Here is a 21103-nt window from a genome sequence, read left to right as displayed (position 1 = left end):
GGCTGCCTCCCCACCGCGCATGCGCGTACGACGGCGAACGGCGCTTTACGGCAGGGAGCTGTCGCGCGGTGAGGGCGGATGCGGCCCCGGTGGTGGTGGTGGTGGGGGAAGCCGGCCGCGGCCCCGGGGAGGGAGCGGGGAGGGCCGGGCGAGGCGCAGCGTTGCGGGTTGCCGTCCCCAGGGCCCCCCCTAGCTGAGCCCCTGCTGCGGGCTCGTCGGGCTCCTGTAGGCCGCTGCGGCGCAGGGCTCGGGCCCGTGGCGGCTGCCGGTGCGGCCTACTCAGCGCCCTGTTCTCTTCTGCCGGCCCGCAGGAAGGAGCTGGGAAGCCGGGAAAGATGAGCTGCGCCGCGCTTCTCCCAGGCGGTGATCGAGAGCGCCCCGAAGACTAATGCAGAAAATCAATAAGAACGTGGTCCTGGCGCTCCTTTCTCTGACCAGCCTCGTTTTCCTCCTATTCCAGTTGTACTATTACAAGTTCTACCTATCGCAGAAGGTGAGACCTGTGCTGCACAGGCTGGCTTTTGTGGCATGACCTAGTGTAATGCTTATTCTTTTCAGAGTCCTTCAGCAGCATTAATGACACCCCCAAATTTCCCTCATTTAGCTAGAAATTCCTATGATGTTGACATGAAGTGCATCAGTAGCCTGAGCACATTTGTGGTGGCAGAGGTACAATCAGGTTTCAGTAGTCAGTCTGATGCTCAAGTTACTATGTCAGCCAGAGGCATCTCATTCTGTAATTAATAGGATGCCGCTTGGTGTTAGCTGCAGGTTTGAGCCACCAAGACTTAATATTCCCAAGCCTTCCTACTCTTGTTAAGTGACTTCTGTTGAAAGTGAAGTCAAATCCAGTGCTGTCTTCATGCTCTTCTGAAGAAACAAGGAACACGGCATTTATTGATTGCAGGTTTTTCAACAGTGGTGTTTTCAAAAGAAAACTCAGCTTTTTCTGCAGATGTCTTAGTGCTTTGTGATTCAGTGTTTATAATTTTCTAGATGTTACTGATTAAATCCTGCTTTTATACCACCCATGAAAAGTTTAGCCAAGTGTGATCTTCTGTAGCCAAAAAAGAGGTACATGTTACTATAAATGAAATACTCTGGTTTTTTGATGACTTCATTGTTTACAGTTGCAATGAATATTCAGCAAAGGAACTAATTTTATTTTTACAGAAAACCCACATAAGCATCATGTTTCCTAAGTTTGTATTCTTTTGTTGAGGACGTTCTTAATAAATGCAGGCAGTCTTAGCACTACATGGTATCGTGATCTTTGACTTCTTTTTCATAGTTTCTGATTATAAACAAGGTGATGAATGAAAAATTCTTCATACTTTTGAAAAGCTGAAAGCATAGCCATTAACTGCCTTGGCTTTATCATATGAATATACTCCATTTAAAATTTAATCCTCTGGGATCACATCCAGAAAGACAGAAGCACAGTCCTCCTGTCTTTCCTCGGTGGTTATTTACCTAACAGTGTCTGTGTTTGTCATCTTCCTATTTTACATTGACTGGCATATTGACTTAGAAACCTGAAGCCTGATCATGCAGTCTTTGCATGTCTGGAAGTCCCCAAGGCTTGTGTTGTCCTTCTAAATAACTGCTCTGGTTTAGTGTGCTGCAGTTTCACATTCAGTACTGTAGCTGAGTGACCAAGGGCATAACCACAGCCATAACTATAAAGTGCTACCTGGATAAATGCCCTTAAATGTCCTGTTAAGATATCCTAAGCAGGGATTCAGCTGAAACTTACTTGAATTTTTATTTCTCCCTCTCCTTCTTTTCTTTTGATAGAATGGAGCAGTTTTTTCCAAAGTCAGAGGAAGCCAGTCAGGCCAGGACAGCACTAGATGGGTACGTACAACATCATGGGTTAATACAGTTCTTCTGCCAGTCTTGGAGAACTAACACGGAATTGCAAACTCTGGGTCCAGTTATCTTGCCTCTTTACTGGGATTTTCTAATATTAAGGACTAAAAGATACTTTCTTCGCTGAGAGAAGTTACTAAGCGTTTCAAAACATTAGTTTTAAATGGAATTGAGCAGTGGTTACAGCTTAGCAGCCTTTGCCTGTGCAGTCCTTAGTAGTGCTGCTAATGTTTTTAAAGCCAAACTTGTTCTTTCTGATACAGAAGTTCTTCTCCAGGCTTTTGTATTCTTGCAGACCAAATATTGAAAAGATTGGTGTATTTGACATGCAGCTTGTTTGATAGTGATGTGATTAAAGAATCAACTGCAGATCTCAGGTCATAGAATACCCCTTTGCTCGCTCCAGTTGTTAACCTGCTGCTCTGTGTTTTGTGTTACTTGCTTATGCTGGGTCAGAGCTCTTAACAAGCAGGAAAATGTTACATTTCAGCAGTCACCAGTTGCTGTATTCCGGTGTTCAGGAGCAGTGTTAGGAGTGGCATTCCGTACTTGAAATAGGAAGGTTTTTTGTTGTGTCTTGTTTAAGGTTTGCAGGATTGAGCTCAAGCAAAACATCATGTTGGCCTCAGGGAATCAGAAGGTCGGTTATGGTAGTTGTAGTTAGCATTTCTTTGGAAACACTTTGACAGAAGTCTCTTGATGACAGATTTCCCACCAGAAAAAGAGCACAGATGGTTAAAGAGAACAGTGTGCTGAGACCTAGCTACCTTTTGCTTTGGATGCAATTTGATAATGTTTCTGCTTAGCAACATTAGCCATTTAAATGCCTTGTTTCTGCTGAGCAAGAGGAAAGGTGCTCTGATTAGGGGCTGTACTTGGGAATAATTAAAACCAACTGCTCTGTGGACTGTATACTTGCTCCAGGAACGTCTCACTGTTCCTGGAGGTGGCATCCTTTGGAGCGACCTACTAGTTAGGTGACATGGTCACAGTGGGCTTCCAATCTGCCAGTCTGTGGACAGAGTTCTCATTAATTTTTAACTTCATCTTATGAGATCATTAGTAACAAAGCAGAATGCTCCATGGTCCTACCAGAGATCTGTTGCCCTGCAAGGTTTCTTCAGAATTCCTATGTGATGGGTCCAAAATACTCCATTTTTGAATGCCTTTTTGTTAGCCGCTTGACATTATTGCCGTGTCATTCTACCAATTATTATACATTTCAACTAAAAGCTTCTGTTTCCCTGGAGAAGTGGTGGAGGAGGGGGAAGCTGGTATTTTTGCATAGATTTGCTTCCTGTTTATCAGTCTGATCTGCTAGTTTTAGTTACAGAAATAATGCTAGTACATCACAGGTTTCAGCTTCATATAGCCGAAATCGCTAACAGGGTGGCCTTGTTTCTGCCTGTTTCTTAGTGCTGCTGCCTAAGTTCTGTTTGTGGATCCACATTCTGTCTTCACATTTTTAAATCTCTCTGAAGCCAAAGCCCCGTACCAGAATTGGAGGTTGGCATGTGGAGTCTGTTTGAACAGTCTTAGCAGCTGGACAGGAGAAAGGTTGGAGCTTCAGTTCGAAAGCCACAGTTGGCTTGCTGGATGGGTACCTTGGGCACTGGGCCATTGTTCTGTATCACACCTCTTCTAGAAATCTTGAGATGTAACAAACATAAAGCCTGACAGTGCTGGTCTAAGCAAGTATTTTTTTCGGATTAGAACAGTACTCTTAAGTCATTAAATGTAACTGTTACAGTTAAATACATCAGCTACATTTTTAATAGCAGGGTGGGTGTGAGTGCTGTAAATGGCTTCTGTGTGCCATGGACATTTAAATGTACTTGATTAAAATTCTCCACTGAGTGAAGTTAATAAATCCTCTCATTAGGTACAGGACCTTCTTTTAACCCTTCTATATATTGTTGCCATGGTTGAGTACCTTGGGTACACTAGCATCCAAAGACTGGATAGCATTCACTTCCCACCTTCTCACTGAGTCACCCTTCGTATACAGCAGGTCTCATGCCTGAGGTTTGGGGATACTGTTCAGGAGTGGGTCAAAAGCCTTGCTGAAGTCAAGGTATGAACAGTGTCCATAGCTTTCATGGTGCCCATAGACTTCTTTCTGCAAAGGCAGTCAATGTGATTAGGTGCAGTTTGCCTTTGGCTGACTTTCCCAGTCACATCCTGTGCATCATGCGCTTGGATGTGACTTTCCAGGGACTTTCACTCCAGAAGCTTCCTGGGGACTGAAATGAAGGTGATCAGAGTTCCCCAGATCTTCCTTTTTGAAGACGGCATGAGATTTGGCCTTTCTCATACTTGAAGAACAACTCCTGCTCACCGTGGCCTTTCAAGATAATGCAGAGCAGCCTTCGAATGACATCAGCCAGCTCCCTCAGCTACAATCTCATCCTACAATCTCTGGTTTATTCAAGTGCTTTCCAGCTCAGTCTAGAGCTGGGAAGAATCTAGAGTTTAGCCTACAGTCCATTCTCAAGTCTAGCACTCCAGAGATAAGAGTACACACTCAGAAAATATATTGGGAGATAAGATTTCCTTCTGTTGGTGGGTTGGGTTTTTTTTCCTTCTGTCAAAGTTTTTTAATGTGTTAACCTTTGTACACTTAAAGATGGTGTTTCTAACTTACAATTTCATCCTATGTCAAACAGCACGTGGTTAGGAAGTTCCTAGGCTTAATAGCCAGTCACAATATACCAGTGTATTTGATTGATCCTTTGATTCTGGGACTGGTTGATAAAGACATTGAACAGATCAGAAGTTCTCCTGATGGCCCTAATCCAGAATGCAAGTACTTTTGTGCTCCAAGAGACTTTACTACGTTTGCACTACTGGACAAAACATGGAAACACGAAGTAAGGGTCTTTTCTTCAGTTCACATTTGTGTATTGTACATTCAGCTGTTCTATTATTTTGTGATGTAGTGCTTTATGTTTGTATCAAGGCCTATGAATTAATTTTGTGGAACTCTTGTAAAGGTACTGGTAGAAGAAACTTTTTTTTAAAGTAAAAGGTATCCAGGCCTGGATACATGAAGAGTAATTTACAGATAACTAAAAGTCTTCAGAAGCTGTTTGTGATATTCATAAACACTTGTAGTAAGAGGCGAAAAAGGAAAAAGAAAGTAGTCTGTTAGGAAGAAGAAAAACCTTGAGCCTATAATATAGATACAGCCATAATAAATCTCGAGTTTGAGGATCAACCGAGGAGGAAATGCAGATGTTGATGTGACAAGGCTGGAAATATTATCATAGTCTGCTGGTTTACATTTCTTTTAGTACAGCCTTGTACTTAGCACCATCTTATTTTGTCACTTAGTGTATTGATATCTCTGCTTTTCTTTGGTGCTCTGAGATTTTTAAATGTATGTGTTTAAAATAGACATATAGCGTGTGATGAAGGACAAAATGGAATCCAAGGTTATTTCATCAGTATGAAGAGTGATCTGGAAATATTTATTAGATCAATTTATACAGACTAAAGATACCAGTGGTGAACAGCTTTTTTCTTCTTCTTTTTTTTTTTTTTTTTTTCCCCAGAAAAAGCAGGAGTCATTACAATGGTCTGTGACTGTTTTACTGAAGGAGTCCCGCTCAAGTGAAGAGTGGTGGTACTCTGGAGCTGGTCAGGCCTTTGTTTTACCCATAGCTGTAAAGGGATTAAAGAAGCTGAGAATAAGGTTGTGTGGCAGCACACTAATATAAATCCGTCTCCCCATTCCTTGCTGTTTCATTGATAATATCTGCAGCATCCAGAGGAAAAGCTGATATGCCTGTATAAAACTGTTCAAGGAGGGTAGTTCAAGAAAGTTCAAGAAAGGGTCTTCAAATGCCGATTGGTTCTTTTTTTATCAGACACAATTTCATTCCCTTTTTCTACGGAAATAGAAAAGCCTATTACTTAGTGCAGTGTTCAGTATTTGATGAGATTTAAACAAATAATTATGTACATCATAAAAGAAGATTTTGCAGTAATCATTTTTGTATTGGTGGTATCTTTATTCAATGACTTAAAAATGCCAAGTTCAGCACAAGAACAACTTTAGAGAACAGTTTGAGGATGCAGAGAATGGTGCTATTGCAAGGAGCAGACTTATTCCAAGCATGATTTACAACATTTATTTATTTGTTGCTTTATTGAATAGTTTCAGGGACAAAATTTAAGACAAAGAAATACATTGGTTGGAATTGCTTGTAGTTGCTGAGCTTTAAGGTCTTAGAAATTTTTGAGCAGTTCGTGCTGAAGTCTGATTAGAAAATGAAAATATGGAATGGTGTCAGTTAATAGTAAGTATTTAGCATTCAATTTTTGTTCCTCTAATCTTTAGTTTCTCTCTCTGTCTGTCTTTCTACTTCTCCCTCTTTCTCATTTTTAGGTGGGTCTTTTTAGAACTGCTGAGAAAATGGGGTTCCAATGGCTAAAGATTATAAACAAGGACCCCCGCTTGGATGGGATGGATGACCTGTCTGGGATTGAAATTCCGTTGCACTACATATTTAAACTGGCATCTCATGCTATTCACCTGGTGGTGTTCTATGAGAGGAGTGGTAATTACCTCTGGCATGGCCCTCTGAGACTCAGGCAACATATGGACAGAAAGTTTGTGCCTTTCCGGAAACTCCACTTTGGTCGCTACCCTGGAGCATATGAAAAGTGAGTTAAAAACAGGAGGGAAAAAGCCATAATGACACTTCCAAAATAATTTATTTTTCCTGAATATAAAATAATTTTCTTTCTCAAGTCAGGTTGCAAAATTTAGCTCACATATGGTTCAGCCCTCAAAGCACAGGTAAACTAAGGTATGAAGGTAAATCCAGTTCTGTTTACCTGAAGACAAGAGCTTCCTACCATTCATAAACTAAGAGCTACATTTTAGAGGAGATTGCTGTGTAGCCAGGTTGAAGCAGGCAGAAAGATGAGAGAAGTCAAAGAAATCATGTGTGAGGTTGAGTGTACCAGGGGTCCTACTGCTGGAGGCAGTGGCTTACCATTAATGTATTTAGAAGTTTGAAATCTGTTGATAGCCATCTGTGTTATCAACACAGGGGTAAAGTAGAAGTGGCAAGGTTATTTAGTACTAGTGGATAGCTATTTGGTGTTCTTTCTGTAATGGTATGTGTCCAGAAGTTGAATACAGGTATGGAACATTAAATGAGAAGGGTGAACAACAGAAATCCATTCAGTAACGGTAAAAATAATCGGTGTCAAAGAACATGAATAAAGAGAAGTGACATTTGTACCACAAAGACATGTGTCAACCATTGCAGCTAACCCATGCTCTTAATGTGGTGAGGGGACTCCTTTCCTGCATAAATGTTTGAATTGGTGATGTTACTTGTTCACAGTCTTTTTCTTAAACTTTGCATTAAATTGGTGAAGTTACTGTAAATGTCTTCCTGTTCCTACAGTGCTTCCAGTAGCAGTTATTTCAGGAAATACAGATCATGGCAGATCTTGTCACTAACTTCAAAGCCAAGCACATACCACTTGGCTTTGAGAACAGTGATCCTGTAGGGTATGTGTATGTGCCATTAATCAGAGCAAAACAGCTGAACATTTCACAGGTCAGAATAATGTGTTTAACTTTTTCCTTAAAATTTACACCATTCTTTCTTCCTTTTAAAACATGGAATCTGTACTGGTTATGTGGCTAAACATTTGAAGTCAACTGTATCATATTCGTTGTGAAGGTTGAACAGTTATTAAATTTTAAATGCAGATAGCCTCAAAGTACAGGGTAAATTTGGTTCTTAAGTGCATCCCATACTTAAGACAACTAAATAAATAGCCTGAATTTTCAAATGTACTGAACAACAGCTGTGAAAAAATTCAATGCAAGTCATGAGTGAGTAAAGGAGTCGGTGATCTGACAAACTAACTGTGAGCACTTACAGGCATAGAATTTCTTTTTAAACAAAATTTTGAAATGTATGGGGAATTTGTTGAAGCTCTTGTTGCATCTTGATGCATCTTGAAGCATCTTTTATTATCAGTTTTGGGTACATTTGGACAGAGGAATCACTGCCAGTAGTGTACATTAAGATTTTAACCTAGGCTAGAGGAAAAAGTGGCTTGTGGTTTGTAAAGGAATTGAATGGGGTAATGTTATCACTTTTCTTCCCCTGCAGGCCAGAACTTCTGCTTGTTTCCATTGATGACATAAAAGTTCAAATTCCAAAAAATCCATCCAGTTTTCTAGAGGAGATGTCACACTCTAGATTTCTTGAATGTAGGTACAGAGAAGCTCGGGCTTTCTTTCAGGTTAGTGGTAATCACTTAGTGTCTCTGAGATGTGTGTGTTCACTGATTGACCCAAACCTACAAACAATTCACTGCTTTTTACCTAGATAAGACTGTTTGCATACATAAAGCTACATACAACCTCTGAGACTTGATCCACAGAGTTTAGTAGGTGGTAATAAAGTCATGGTGTTGTCTTTTTCACTCGTGAGTGCATTTTTTTCCGTTTTCAAAAATTTTGAAGCGGTAACCAACATGTCCGTAGTTCTCACACGTTGTTACTGTTAAATAGATTTCTTGTAAATAAGACTAAGATTTTGTGGTTGAAAGTTTTCCTTGTGGCAATTCTCTAAGTTCTGAGTAATACTTCACTTTATATTCTTTGAACTGTGCGCTGCAGTTCCATGTTTCTAGTTCATTTTGAAATGACTTACTTCATTGCTTTTTGACCATGTAAGCTAATATTTTCACTACTATTTAAAGCATTATTTTTAGGATATTGCTACCTGATTTAGCAGGAGTAGAAAACTTTCTGCTGCAGTATGGAGAGCATTTTGTCCTAACTTGAAGAGGACCAAGAGTTAGCACAGTTAAGACTGTGGAGTTAGAATCAGGTCACTGAGTCTGAGCTATCTCTGATTTCATGGAAGGAGGGAAAAGGGGGTACTAGAGGTTCCATTCTTCAGACATTTGAGGTCTTGTGGAAGGGAATATTCAGTGAAGGGAAGACCATCATATCTCCCATATGTGTAGTAAGAGGGTTACTATACCCAGGGGTACCTGTGTGTATAGTCACCTCGCTTGTAAAGTACACTTCAACTCTAACAAAAGCCCCACTTCAACTCTGAAACCTCCAGGCAGTAATTGCCACAGGGAGAGAAGATGTGCCTCAGAAGGTATATTGAACTTTGAGCTTTAGTACTGAAATTAGCAGCTGGCATGTGTTTTAAAAAGTTAAGTATTCATTCAAAATGTCTGTTGCCCAAGATCTCTTGATGAAAGCAGTTGTGAAGCTGAGTAGTGCGTTGTTCCTGTGTTTGATTTGGTGACGTTTGCCCAGACTTATTTTTGGCTTTGCATTAAATGCAAGATCTTCCCACAGTTGCAGCGGGAGGGTGGGCATTTTTTGTTCATTTTGTTTCTACTTTGTGGCAGAAGTTGTCAGCATCTAGTTGTGACACTTGATGGCGCCAGATAAACTAGTGTGCTGGAAGTAACTGGTGCTGTCCCTGTTTTCCCCCTGGACTTGTGAGGCTTCATCTGTATTGTTGCCAAGTGCTGGGAATCAGTGCCTAATACATATATGCTTATTCTGTCTTACTGTGACTTTGCATTCTGCTGGTTTGGAAAAACTGGTGGTTGATGTTTAAGAGTTTAAATTTTAACTTCTCATTCTAGTGCATGTACTCAGACAGGGGTGTATCTCTGAGAACAGATACTGCCCAGATATTACTTAAGTAAATTTTTAAAGGTCATCTTTTCTTAGGACACTGAAAAATGAAGGGAAAAGTTTACTGTCTGATAATAGCTTGCTTACTCTTCCTTTGCCTTCCAGCTGTATCCTGATGATGCCTCCCTTGATGCAGTGGAATTCAGAAAAAAAGCAAAATCCTTGCTCCATCTGGCTGCCCTGACACTGAATAACTTAGGGGTAAAGTTCTGGCTGAGCAGTGGAACATGCCTTGGTAAAACATTTGTGTTATGTTCTATTTTTAAACTCATCTGAAATTCTAAACATCTAATCCTCTATTGCTTCTAATGTCAGCTGAGGTTAAATATAGTGGGTTGGAAGGTAATAATGTGGCATTAGCTGTGTTGAAATAGGTCTTTTTGCTCCTGTCAAAATCATTTTTTCTTCAGAAACCTGAGCCTTGGAGATGCTGAGCAAATTTCCACTGAAGCATTTAAAGTTAGCAGTTACCTGTGTTGAACTGATCACTGCTTAGAAAGCAATGAGAAGTTCCCTAAATTGTGTGAACTGGAATTTACTGAAATGCTAGTTGGAAAACACAGTGATGGGCACATATTTCTGCTGTCCGTGTATAGACTCACACCTGATTTCCTTCCCATGCAGTTTGGTGCTTATTACTGACTTTTAAAATATAGTTTACATGTATTTGTTTATTTTAGATCACATCCTTTTAATAAAATTTCAACCTATTAGTGTAGCTACAGCGAGTTCTTAATTCTGCTGAGGATGGAAAAAGTATCTTACCATTGGTGAAAATTCTTTTATTACTTTTTATTATTTTTATTATACATTTTATGTATTTATTACATATATATTTATATCATTATGTATATTTATATTATTATATAAATAGTATTATATATTATTATTATATAATTCTTTTTATTATTGAAATAGGTTGGGAAAACTCATGTGTGTGTGCATTTGACTTGTATTTGTTTAGTCTTGGGGAATATAATTTTCTGAATGAACAGTTACTAAAGGCTGCTTTAATGAAACAAACAGATGTCCCACTTCTTGTTCTGAATGGATTTGTTTTTTCCCTTTTTTTTTTTCTTCTCAGGCTGGTACAGACAGTGCAATGTCATTCCTCACAGCAAAGATGTGGATTTGGGAGTCTTTATAAGGGACTACAAAGCAGATATCATTCCAGCCTTTCAGAAGGCAGGGTTACCACTGAAGCACAAATTTGGCAAGGTACATAGATAATGAACAATTTAATTCATGTGTCTTTCTCTAGATTCCTAAGTTTGAGTACAGCTGCAGAACAGCTATGTAGATGTGGGTATCTGAAGTCTCCTTGGCAGACATTTACTCCTTAGGGTTTTACCTAAACGTATAATCCTGATGATTTTTGTGTGTTCTGTTGGACAGCATGTGAGAAAACACCCTTCTTAATAACTTTGGCCCTGTTTGGGGAGCGCAAATTCCACCTCAGAAGTTTTCAATAAGTTTCAAAGGGGTCTAATCTGTGTCAGTGGTGCCAGGGAAACTTAAGAATCAGGTTGAATTTAGTCTTTCAGATTGGATGGGCCTCATCATACGGGAGGATTGGTGATAGCTCTGAGATTATCTGTAGTCCTGTATGTAGAACTAGCAGAAAGGGAAGGATGGCTTGAGGAGGGCTCTGGGCTTGTTTATGTGGATCTTTATTTAGCTTTTTCAGAGTGCAGGCTGTAGAAGGATGGAGAAAAGAAACAAAATTATAGGAATATGAAAGTTCAGCCACAGTTCAAGTGATATATCATTACTGGTGCTAGCAAGTGTTTTGTCATAGAGGAAGCATGTTAAATGAAGACACGTACCTACCGTGTTCATTTATTATTTTGCTTGTGGCAGAGGACAAGGAGGTGGTGCTGAAGCTTTTCAGGCTAAAGGGAGAAAAGAGAATGTAGTCCCACTGAGGTCCAGAAAACTTCCAGTATTCTCAAGGCATTAAAAAAAAATAAAAAAAAAATCATAGTGTTAGTGTGTTTTCTTCAGCTAGGAGTCACTCTGCATACCTGGCCAAAATAAACTTGTTTTCTGAAACCTGCTGACATAAGTAGCTTTGTATTTTTAAGAGCATATACAGTGTGTATTTTTGTCTTGCAGGTAGAAGACAGCTTGGAACTCTCTTTCCAGGGAGAAGATGACGTGAAACTTGATATTTTTTTCTTCTATGAAGAGGATGACCACATATGGAATGGAGGAACTCAGGCCAAATCGGGCAAGAAATTTAAGTATGAATTGCATTTGTAGCTCTAATAGGAAAGGAATTAAACAAGTTAGTGTTTAGTGTTGGCATTCTGTATGTTTGTTACCTGGCAAAGTCTGTGCTTGTTGTAGGAAAGGCAGTTACCAGAGGAGAATCAATGAAGATTTTGCACTTTGAGACCAGAGTAGAAAGAGAAAAGTACTATGCCTTGCTAGAGGGGTGCTGGGCTTGTCAAATGTCGATTATCTTGTGAAGTCAAAAGCAATGCTAGCATGTCATGTGTCAAGCAGATCTTATCTGGACTGTGACAAGCTCTGAGTTAAATAAAGAGCTAAGCTGAGAAAGAAGTCTGTAAAAATTCTGTTTGTTGCAGAAACTAATTTTCCAGTAAAAAATGAATCCTTAGGCATCAGTCTTGATGTTGGAGTGTTATGGCAGAAAGCCTCAACTGTCCTTGCAAAGTAAACCTCATAGTTTCATATTTTTTGGTAGTGATTTGGAATACTTTATTGACTGTAATCTTGTGACAGCAATGCAGATGACTACTGCAGACCTTGTTGTTGTTCATGTACTGAAAATGGAATTTTAAATAGTACCCTACATTTTTTGCTTCATACCTTTCAGTATTAAATCAGGAAATAAATACAATAGCTTCCTAATCTACTCACCAAACTGAATATAGGTTGTGATAATTAGATTTGTTTCTTACCAACATCCACCTTAACTCAGAAAGAGATAATTGCAGACTAACTGAAAACCTCGTTGACTTCTATAGGATTTCATCAGCTTTCATATTTTGCCTGAACTGTATTTACTTATATTTAGCTAATGGGAATTTGATGAGCACTGCCATCCAAATGGTGATAATGTCTGAGTCCTTGTCTTAGTTGTCTTTGTTCTGAAATGATAAACAAAGGTTGGGGAAGATATTTTGATGACCAGAATCAAAAGGCACACATAGAAATAGACTAAAGGAAGAACTCTCAGAATATTCCCACAGAAAATGTGCTGTGCTGCAGAGTATTTTTCTTAGAATACAGCAACAATTTCATAGTTTTCTGAAGCAGGCTTGATGTCTGCTTTTCCATACAAGATTTTGGAGGGTTTTGTGTGATGCATCCTGAGGAGGAAGCTGACCAATAAATTCCTTTCTAAATTGCAATACCTGTTTCCATGCCAGTGGAGTTGACATGCTCTTTCAAAATTCCATTGCAGAATCAGACTTGGGTACTTGAGAGCTGGGTTTTTTTCCTCCTTTGATGTGACTGGTCCGATGTATGAGGATAGAAGGTAGATGTGAACCTGTGCTATGCTCCAGCTCCTGTATCCTAGGATATTCCAGCTCTTCTGGAACTCCATCTTTCATAAAACACTTTCCTTTCCTTGTGGCTTCATACTCATTTTTGGTGATAATTTTTTCCAAAATTTACAAACATGGCTTTCTAGTTCAATAAGAACTAATTTGCTTAGGCATAGTGGCATAAGGATGCCTCTAATTCTGAACAAGTGTTTCTTAGGCATAGTTTACTTTACTTAATCCATACAGAAAACTGCTTGTTTACCATTATAAATGCACTGAGCCCTGACAGAACATGACTGTTCAGAATGCTTAGCCCAATAATTCCAGATATGTATTATTCCAAATACTTCCTTAGAAAGAGAAGAAAGATCACAGCTTTTTAGTTGTGAGGTGTGATGGTTCAGCATGCTTGATCTGAGTACCTGAAGCACCAGAACGACCCTCAGCTTTGCTTGGTCTTCAGGCCTTTCAAAATTCTTAGGGAAGTGGGGGAGGTCAGTCAAAAGAGAAGTGAATGATTGATCATGCTGAGTCCTAAATCAACTTTAACAATTTTCAAGAAATCTCACCAGCTGTTTCTGAGGTATCAGAAGAGATACTGGTTGCTACTAGATCATCACAGATAAGGGCGGGAGTTCAATTCCCAGGTATTTTTATGTTTTTAAAAATGAAGAGTAGAGGACATTTTCTTCAGAAAACTAAATATTGGCACAGACATACTTTCTTTACGTCTTGCTAAATAAAAGTACGAAGAATGAAAGTGTTTTTCGTTTAGTCTGTAAAATATTTTTCATTAGTCATATTTAGTTTCTGTTTTGTTGGAGAGCTGGTTTCTAAACCTTACAAGTCTGGCTGTATGGTTTGCATTTTCATGTACACAAATACTTTCTCAACTTTGCAGACACAAGCAAGCATGTTCATCCTCCTTATTTTGTCTTAGAGTTACAGCAATCGAGACCTTCTATTTGTTTACAAAATCAATGCTGAACAGTTTCATCCTTCAGCAGAGAATAAGTATTTCCGAAACTGAATCTGGGAATCAAATCTATACTGTATGCTTTAGTCCTTAAAATGAGTTAATTCTGGAGGCTCTTCACCTAGAGGACTTTGTGTAAGCCTAAAATGTTTTCAGTACTCGTATGTCCAAAGATTGATGAGACTGAAATTGGAGGAAAAAATGGTGAGCAGTGTATGTGTACAAGAGTACAGAGCCTTATTCCAGCTTGGAAGAGCAAATGGTGAGCAGGGATTCCAGTATGTGAAGAAAGCTAGTTTTTTCATCAGTGAATGTAAATGTTTGATTTTAATAATAGTTAAATGATTGTTTTGATGAAATGTCCAGCTAACTTTTTAATTTGAAGATTAGTTTAGTTAAATTACCTGTTTGTTCTCATTAAGTTATTATTCATAGTGCACTTTCTGGAGGATATATTATTTCAGTGGTTTGCCAATAGCTGTTGCATATGCATGCCCACTGCAATTCTGATAGATGATTTTCTAGGTTAATAACAGCTAAATAGCTATTTGATGCTTATAGATCTACTATTAAAGTTTGATTACCTTGTTTTCCCCTTGGTACCTGGCATTTTTTTGCTTTTCGCTGTAGTTCAGAGCTAACTGGTAGTCCTCGGGTATATATCCAAAAGTTCTTGATCTCTTTTTTTTCTTTCCTTCCATTTCATGGATAAAAGCAAGGTTGTTTTACTTCTGATTCTGTTTGCTCAGCACTTAGAAAATTAACTTTATGCTTAGAGGAACATGCAAATTTTCTAATTCGTGCAAATGCACAAATATTTTAAACTTCTTTTTCAAAAATCTTAAGTGCGTATGGTTTCATTTTAACCAATGAAAAGGAATTTTAAGATCACTTTTTTTCTTGTGGAAGACTTCACAGCTACAGCAGTGGGAGTGATCCTCTGCAGGAGTAGTACATAGGCTTTCATGTTTACTTGTTTAACACATTGACTCTGACACTGAGCTCTATGTGATGTTATTCTGATCAAAGTGTGACATTTACCTGTCAACTTACACTGGTGTAAGCATACTTATAGATGGGGTGTATGCTGGCCCTTCTGCAGAACAAGATCAGTTTGGTAGAATGAATTAATTTTAAAGTTTGAATGGGCCAAGAAGGTTTCAGAAAGTACAAGGTGGCAGCTGTATCATAATTCTTCTCAGCTGTTCCAAGTCTGGCACCATGTTTGAACATGGGTACTGAAGGGCAATTTCCTGCTTGCTTTGGTAAGATTGAAGAAAGGTAAAAAGTTGTTTTTAAAAAAGGCCTGACTCATAATAAAGTATTTAATGCTGCTTTTATTTGTAGGGGAGATTTTGATAACATGTAGCAACCTCTTGAGACCCTTCTAAATAAGGTAACTGTTATGTCCAATTTGTAAGTGGAAAGTAGAGAGATAGGGCCTCAGTGATTTCCTATGGATGGCAGAATGATACGGGAATAAGCAGCAAAGAATTAGAAATGCTCCTTCCAAAGAACATGTGGCAAATGTTAACCAGTTACTGTTCATAACACGACCCTTGTCCAGTATGGAAATAGTATTTCATAGATAGGAAGTTAAGAAATAAGAAAAAATTATTGCAGGTGTAACATGGCCACTCACTGCAGTTGTTTGCTTTATCCATGAACTTATTTGGAGGTGTATTTCAGTCTTTGCCGGTGACTGTGTTCTTTTGTTATGACACAGGTATCTCTTTCCAAAGTTTACTCTGTGTTGGACTGAATTTGTTGAACTCAAGGTACATGTGCCCTGTGAAACCCTTCAGTATGTTGAAGCCAACTATGGCCCAGACTGGAAGGTTCCTGTGAAGACGTGGGACTGGAAGAGCTCGCCATCCAATGTGCAATACAATGGTGTCTGGCCTGTCGATGAATGGGATGATGTCATTCAAATCTACTGACCACCTGACTGCTAATAGGGCATACCTGATACCCTTGAAACTGTCGGTTTGTAATTTCCTATTTCCCAAAGGCATCAAGATACGTTCCTTTTGTAATTTCTCATCTGTTTCTTAATGAGTAATTTATCTTTTTTTGCTTAACAGGTGTTTTTTTCACCTTCATCATGCATTTTCCAGGTAGTTGAAGGAAAAGATCAAAGGCAACTGAAGAGAAGGAAATCTGAAAGGAAAGCTGCACAAAGAGAGTAGAGAAGAAATGTTGCATTAAACTTATGGGCAGTTGACTGTTCAAATGTAAAAGTGGCCAGCTGGCTTTGACTTTCCTAGGATCATGAAAGCCTTGGGACTGTTCACTTCTCAAGCTTAAGAGAGGGATAGGATGGAAAAAATCCCAGAGAAGTTCCTCTTTTTTCAGAGGAGGTCCTGTGAATATTCAGCTTTTAAACACCTATGAGTACCTCAAATGTGTTTGATTTGAGACTGATACTTCCATACGATATACAGCAGGTTGCTCTTGGCAGTGGAATATTTCTATTACACAGGACCTGTATGACTCACCTGCTTTACATGCAGGAAGTAGTGGGTAACGGTGTCATACTAAGTGAATCGAAGGAGCAGCTGTCCACACTGGACATCTTCCAATAACCGTTGGGTTTTTCATGAACTAACCACTGCATGCAATTGTGACAGGGGATGTTATCTGTGGGTTGTTTTTTTTTCTTTTGTTTCTTTATTAAGAACACAGAGGTATATGCTGCAGGGATATTTTTCCTATGAAAAAATAAACATACTGGCTTTGATGTCCCAGTTAGTGTGTTCTCCATGTAAAAGTTTTGACTAGATTTTAAAAAATTATAGCTATCCTTGCTTTTTTACAGGTAGATAGAAACGGGGATATTCATAGTTTTCTGTTTAACATGGGCTTGCAGAACAGACATCTCAGAGAATTGCAGCTCTTTAAGTGTAAGCAGAAGTGTTTACAAATACCAACTGTTCCATCAAATTTGCAGTAGCATTATTGCAAGTGAAGTGTTAGTGTAACATTAGGCTTTGGACAGGAAAAAAGTGGAAGCCTGACAGCTCTCTCCTCCTTTTTCTGCTTGTGCGTTTGGTCAATGAATTAAGTACTCTCCATCAGTATTTTGGAGGGGGATAGTAGCTTTCATACAAGTGTGCGTGTCCCAAGTTTGTTCCAGTCTTTTTGTGCAGGGAAGACAAGGGTACTAGAGCTGCTAGTGAATTACAACTGTAATATATGGTACAGACCCAGGAGTATTTGTGAACCGGTGTCAAGGTACTGGATTGAGCTTATGTTTACTTGCAGCAAAGTGGTATCCATTCTTTCCTTGCTAAAGCAGAAAGGCTATCTGGGGGTTGCCGCTTTTCCAACTTTCACTGGGTAAAGGTTGAGCCTGTGGTTTGTGTTCCGTTGATCTGCAGTTTTTGGCCCTGTATTCAAATGTGTGAAGTTCTGGAGACATGAAATAGCTACTGCCATGTGGCAGTTGTACTACTGTATCATTCCAGGTGCACACCGGGGCTTCCCTGCTATTTTTGTCCTGGAGTGTGCTGCATGCTTTTTCCTGCCAATCCTGTCAGTTCCAGTGGTGTCCTGCCACGGAAGCACTGGAGTAAATTATTTAGCTTCTGGCAACAACTTGTCATGCTAGCTCTTCAATTCATATGGTAACTTTGTTAGGTTTGCCTATTTAGGAAGAGAGAGATGTAAAGTCCTGCTAATGCCATTTACTTGGTAAACATTACATCATACGAGGTAATTTCTCAGGTAGAATTTTTTGTATTTTTTTCCTTAAAATGAAAAAAGCCAGTGTCCTTATGATTTTTGTGTTCAGAACTCCATTGTTGTGAGCTTCTTTGTTTAATAATATACAATAAGCATGTAACTTTTTCAAATGTGATAGATGTTTTAAGAGTGAAAGAAAAGATTCTATCAGAAAATTATAATCCTGTCAAATTTTTGACTTTGTATTTGTAGATGGGAAGACTAATGGAAAAAAATGCATGTCCCTGAAAGGTAGGATGTCTTAAATCATTCATTATACCTGTAAGTTATTCTCCAGTTTAAAGTATTTTCTCTTCAGAGCATACATGTGTGTGTTTAACACTGATTAAAAGGAGCATCTAATTTGCAACTCAAGATGTTTTTTCATCCTTTGTTTTGTCATCTTCAGTAGCATTGAACACACTTCATTGTAGTTACCATGCCATAACGCAGAGAATAGAATTGTGAACTGTTACACTGCTTATTGACTGTCTGTATTGAGCTTTTATTTTTTAATAAAGATACTTGGACACAACAAAGACACTTGGAATAAAGAAGGTGCCCATATGTAGAGAAAAGGATCCTGCAGTTACACAAACACATTGCACTTCTGCATGTCTCCTGTCATGCTTTCTGCAGAGCCCTGACCGCAGATTTTCAGCTTGTAGAATTGTGTCCCGAGGAGCAGTGTAAACATTGTGAAGCGGATGCTCTTCAAGGCATGCCGTGAGGCTGAAGCCTTACCATTCCACGTGGAAACACCCAGATTTAGGCGTTTGTTTTCTGTTTGGTTCTGAATCACCTCATCTGAAATGGATTCTTAATTCTGTGTTGCCTTCCTAAGTTACTCATTACCTTCATTTTGAAGGTGCTTTGGAGAGGACAACAATTTCTAAATTCTCTTTAATGGTATACATTTAAGGTCTTAAGCAACAACTTGCAAAATACCTTGACTTTTATGTAGCAAGCAAAGCGCATTACATATGTGTAACTGTTAAAGATAACCAGAGCCTATTCAAGGATTGCCCGTGAGCTGAGAAGAGGGTTGCAAGATGTTCAAAGCTCTGCAATAACCGCAAAGAAAGACTGAAGAAAGAGGGTTGCCTGATGAGAAGGGTCAATAAAGAGCCGTTTTAAAAAGCTTTAAGAGATGGTTACAAAAAGGAAGGGATGTAGGAAATAGAAGTAAATGGGAGGAAGGCAAATTGAGGTCACTTGCGTAGAATACTGGAGTATTTTACATGTGGAAATGTGTAAAGCCTTTGACTTTGGAGGTTTTTGAGAACACATCAGACGAATACCAGCCAAGACACTGACTGTATTTAAGGATTGACTGTAGTTAATCTGTCTTCCAGCTCGATGGAGTTCCTGTTTTACGTGATTCTGTAGCAGTTTTCAGTAACATTCTGCTTTTACAGAATGGAAATTAGAATCTTCTGTATGAGCTTAAGAAGGGTTTTATTTCTAGAAACAAATACTAGAATTCATACTGGAAGCGATGGTCAGCTGCCACCCCACTGTGGAAATGATAAGAAACTGCAGCATCCTGAACACTTGCGGAGTGTGATTGTTTCCAGCAAGAGTGCAACGGAGCTCTTCTGAAGGATATGTCTGAGCCAAATTGAGGATGTAGAACAATCGTGTAATTCCTGCACAGAACAGATGATGCTTGACTGCACAGCATAGTGAGCATCTAAGGGAGATGCTAATGGTTTTGATCTGTCCGGAAGGAATTTTCTGATAGAAGAAAGGCCTGTGTACATTCCACCTCACTTTTCTTTAGAAGTCAGAAATAGAAGGTAGACAAAACTGTGATGATACAGATAAGAGGGAGTCCTGAAAATATGGCTGAGTCTTTCCCGGCTGTCCAAATGAAAAAGAAGTAGCAGATTTTATTATGTCTTTTCCCTTGAAAAGAGTCTGGGTGATGCTGGTTCCTGGGGTAAACAGTTTTCATCCTTTGCTGCTTTAGAACTCTCTCCTCTTGCATAAGTCTTAAAGTCTGTCGAGAAAAAAACTGACTCTGCAATGCACCGTCAGTTGGAATTGTTTCGGACAGATGAACATTGAAGGGGTAACTTCTGTGTAATAGTGCAGGTACCTTCCTTCCCTCCGAGGACTGGCTTGTCATGGTGCAACGGCTTGCAGGAACTTGGTTCTGTCCTTTATTACTCATTGGCAGAATTCTCCAAGTTAACACAGCATTTCAAGGAATTTAGGGGCAGTTACTTCGCTATTTAGGTTTTTCATTCTCTTCATGCAATTCTGTCACACTAGGTGTTGCTGAACAAAATGCAGGAACTTGGGAAACTGCATGCCAGCACATAAAAGACTCTCTAGCACTTGTATTTAAGACCTACATCCTCTGTTTTGGTAAACAGGCACCAGCAGCTGATTTACATCAGCTTATAATCTTGCTTAATAGCATTAGATTGCCTGATGGTGAGTTCTCTACTGAGGCTCGTTTTACACATAAACGTCCTATTGATTTAGTCAGCAGCAGAGCATGTGAGTTAGGAGCTTGAGTGAGCCTTACGGATCCCAGTCACTGCTGTAATTAAGGGGTGTGGGTGAGAGCCTTCCCCTTGGAAAAAGGGACAATGAAAGTTTTGTTCTTAAAGGAGGGAAACTAACTGTTGTAGTTGTGCCTGTTTTCCTGAAATAAATCTTTCCTGTAGCTTAAAAGAGAAGTCACATATTTTATCCAGAATTTACTAGGTGAAATGTCATGCCTGGTGCTTCGCAGATCATACTGTGTCCTCATAATGTTTCTCTTCTAGACCTAAAATTTCCGAATACCTTTTATCATCAGTAATCAGCTGGAATGCTAGTGGGTACATGTACCTGTATTTCAGACTGCAGGGGCACTGGAGCAGTGATACGCCTGGCACAGTACTCTCTGTGCAAAGGTAACGACATCAGTTCTGAAACAGAACGCAATTTAGCACTACAGTTGATAACAAGCTGAGTACATAGTAACATAGGATGGTGTTGTGACCAAAGGAAATCCAGTGGGATGTAGAGTGTTGGCATTTGCAGGAAGAGTGAAACATAACTTGTGTGACTATGTCCAGCATTTCAGGGGGTGTACAGAGACCAGTGCAGACTCTTACCTGTTAAGGTGGCAGACCAGTTGGGGAGTACTGAGAGGAAAACAGTAGACAATAAGAAACCGCCTACAAGGAAATGTTGGAATAACTGGGGTTCTTTATGCTGAGAAGGGTGTGTCAGGCACCCCATCCTCTTCACATGCTTGATAACGCAAGAATGAAGAAGCTTAAGTTTCACCAAGGAAGATCAGACTGGACT

The 21103-nt window shown here is 39.4% G+C and overlaps 1 protein-coding gene across 4 annotated transcripts; it reads left to right on the top strand.

The window, feature by feature from the left end:
* The first annotated feature begins 10 nt into the window (after window positions 1-10).
* On the top strand, window positions 11-18278 carry FKTN (fukutin). 4 transcript variants are annotated; one of them, XM_055699800.1, is made up of 11 exons: window positions 11-68; window positions 312-493; window positions 1798-1857; window positions 4539-4742; window positions 6263-6540; window positions 8016-8148; window positions 9683-9812; window positions 10662-10795; window positions 11693-11820; window positions 15798-16057; window positions 16156-18278. In XM_055699800.1, the coding sequence occupies exons 2-10, from the start codon at window positions 389-391 to the stop codon at window positions 16009-16011; spliced, it is 1386 nt and encodes a 461-aa protein (XP_055555775.1). In that variant the 5' UTR covers window positions 11-68; window positions 312-388; the 3' UTR covers window positions 16012-16057; window positions 16156-18278. The 4 variants fall into 4 exon arrangements, with proteins under 4 accessions (XP_055555775.1, XP_055555776.1, XP_055555777.1 ...); XM_055699801.1 differs by lacking the exon at window positions 11-68 and having other exon boundaries at window positions 84-493; window positions 15798-16053; XM_027816208.2 differs by lacking the exon at window positions 11-68 and having other exon boundaries at window positions 85-493.
* The last annotated feature ends 2825 nt before the right edge of the window (window positions 18279-21103 follow it).

Source organism: Falco cherrug, chromosome Z (assembly GCF_023634085.1).
Source record: "Falco cherrug isolate bFalChe1 chromosome Z, bFalChe1.pri, whole genome shotgun sequence".
In the NCBI taxonomy this organism is placed as follows: Eukaryota; Metazoa; Chordata; class Aves; order Falconiformes; family Falconidae; genus Falco; species Falco cherrug.
The sequence above is the reverse complement of the archived record's forward strand: the minus strand, read 5'-3'. Positions and strand labels throughout refer to the sequence as shown.

Bases quoted from the DNA above. Each gene is read 5' to 3' on its own strand.
- FKTN (XM_055699800.1), top strand. From the start codon at position 389: ATGCAGAAAATCAATAAGAACGTGGTCCTGGCGCTCCTTTCTCTGACC. The intron at 1,858-4,538 runs GTACGTACAACA...TATGTCAAACAG, and splicing joins GCCAGGACAGCACTAGATGG to CACGTGGTTAGGAAGTTCCT. The intron at 10,796-11,692 runs GTACATAGATAA...TTTGTCTTGCAG, and splicing joins TGAAGCACAAATTTGGCAAG to GTAGAAGACAGCTTGGAACT.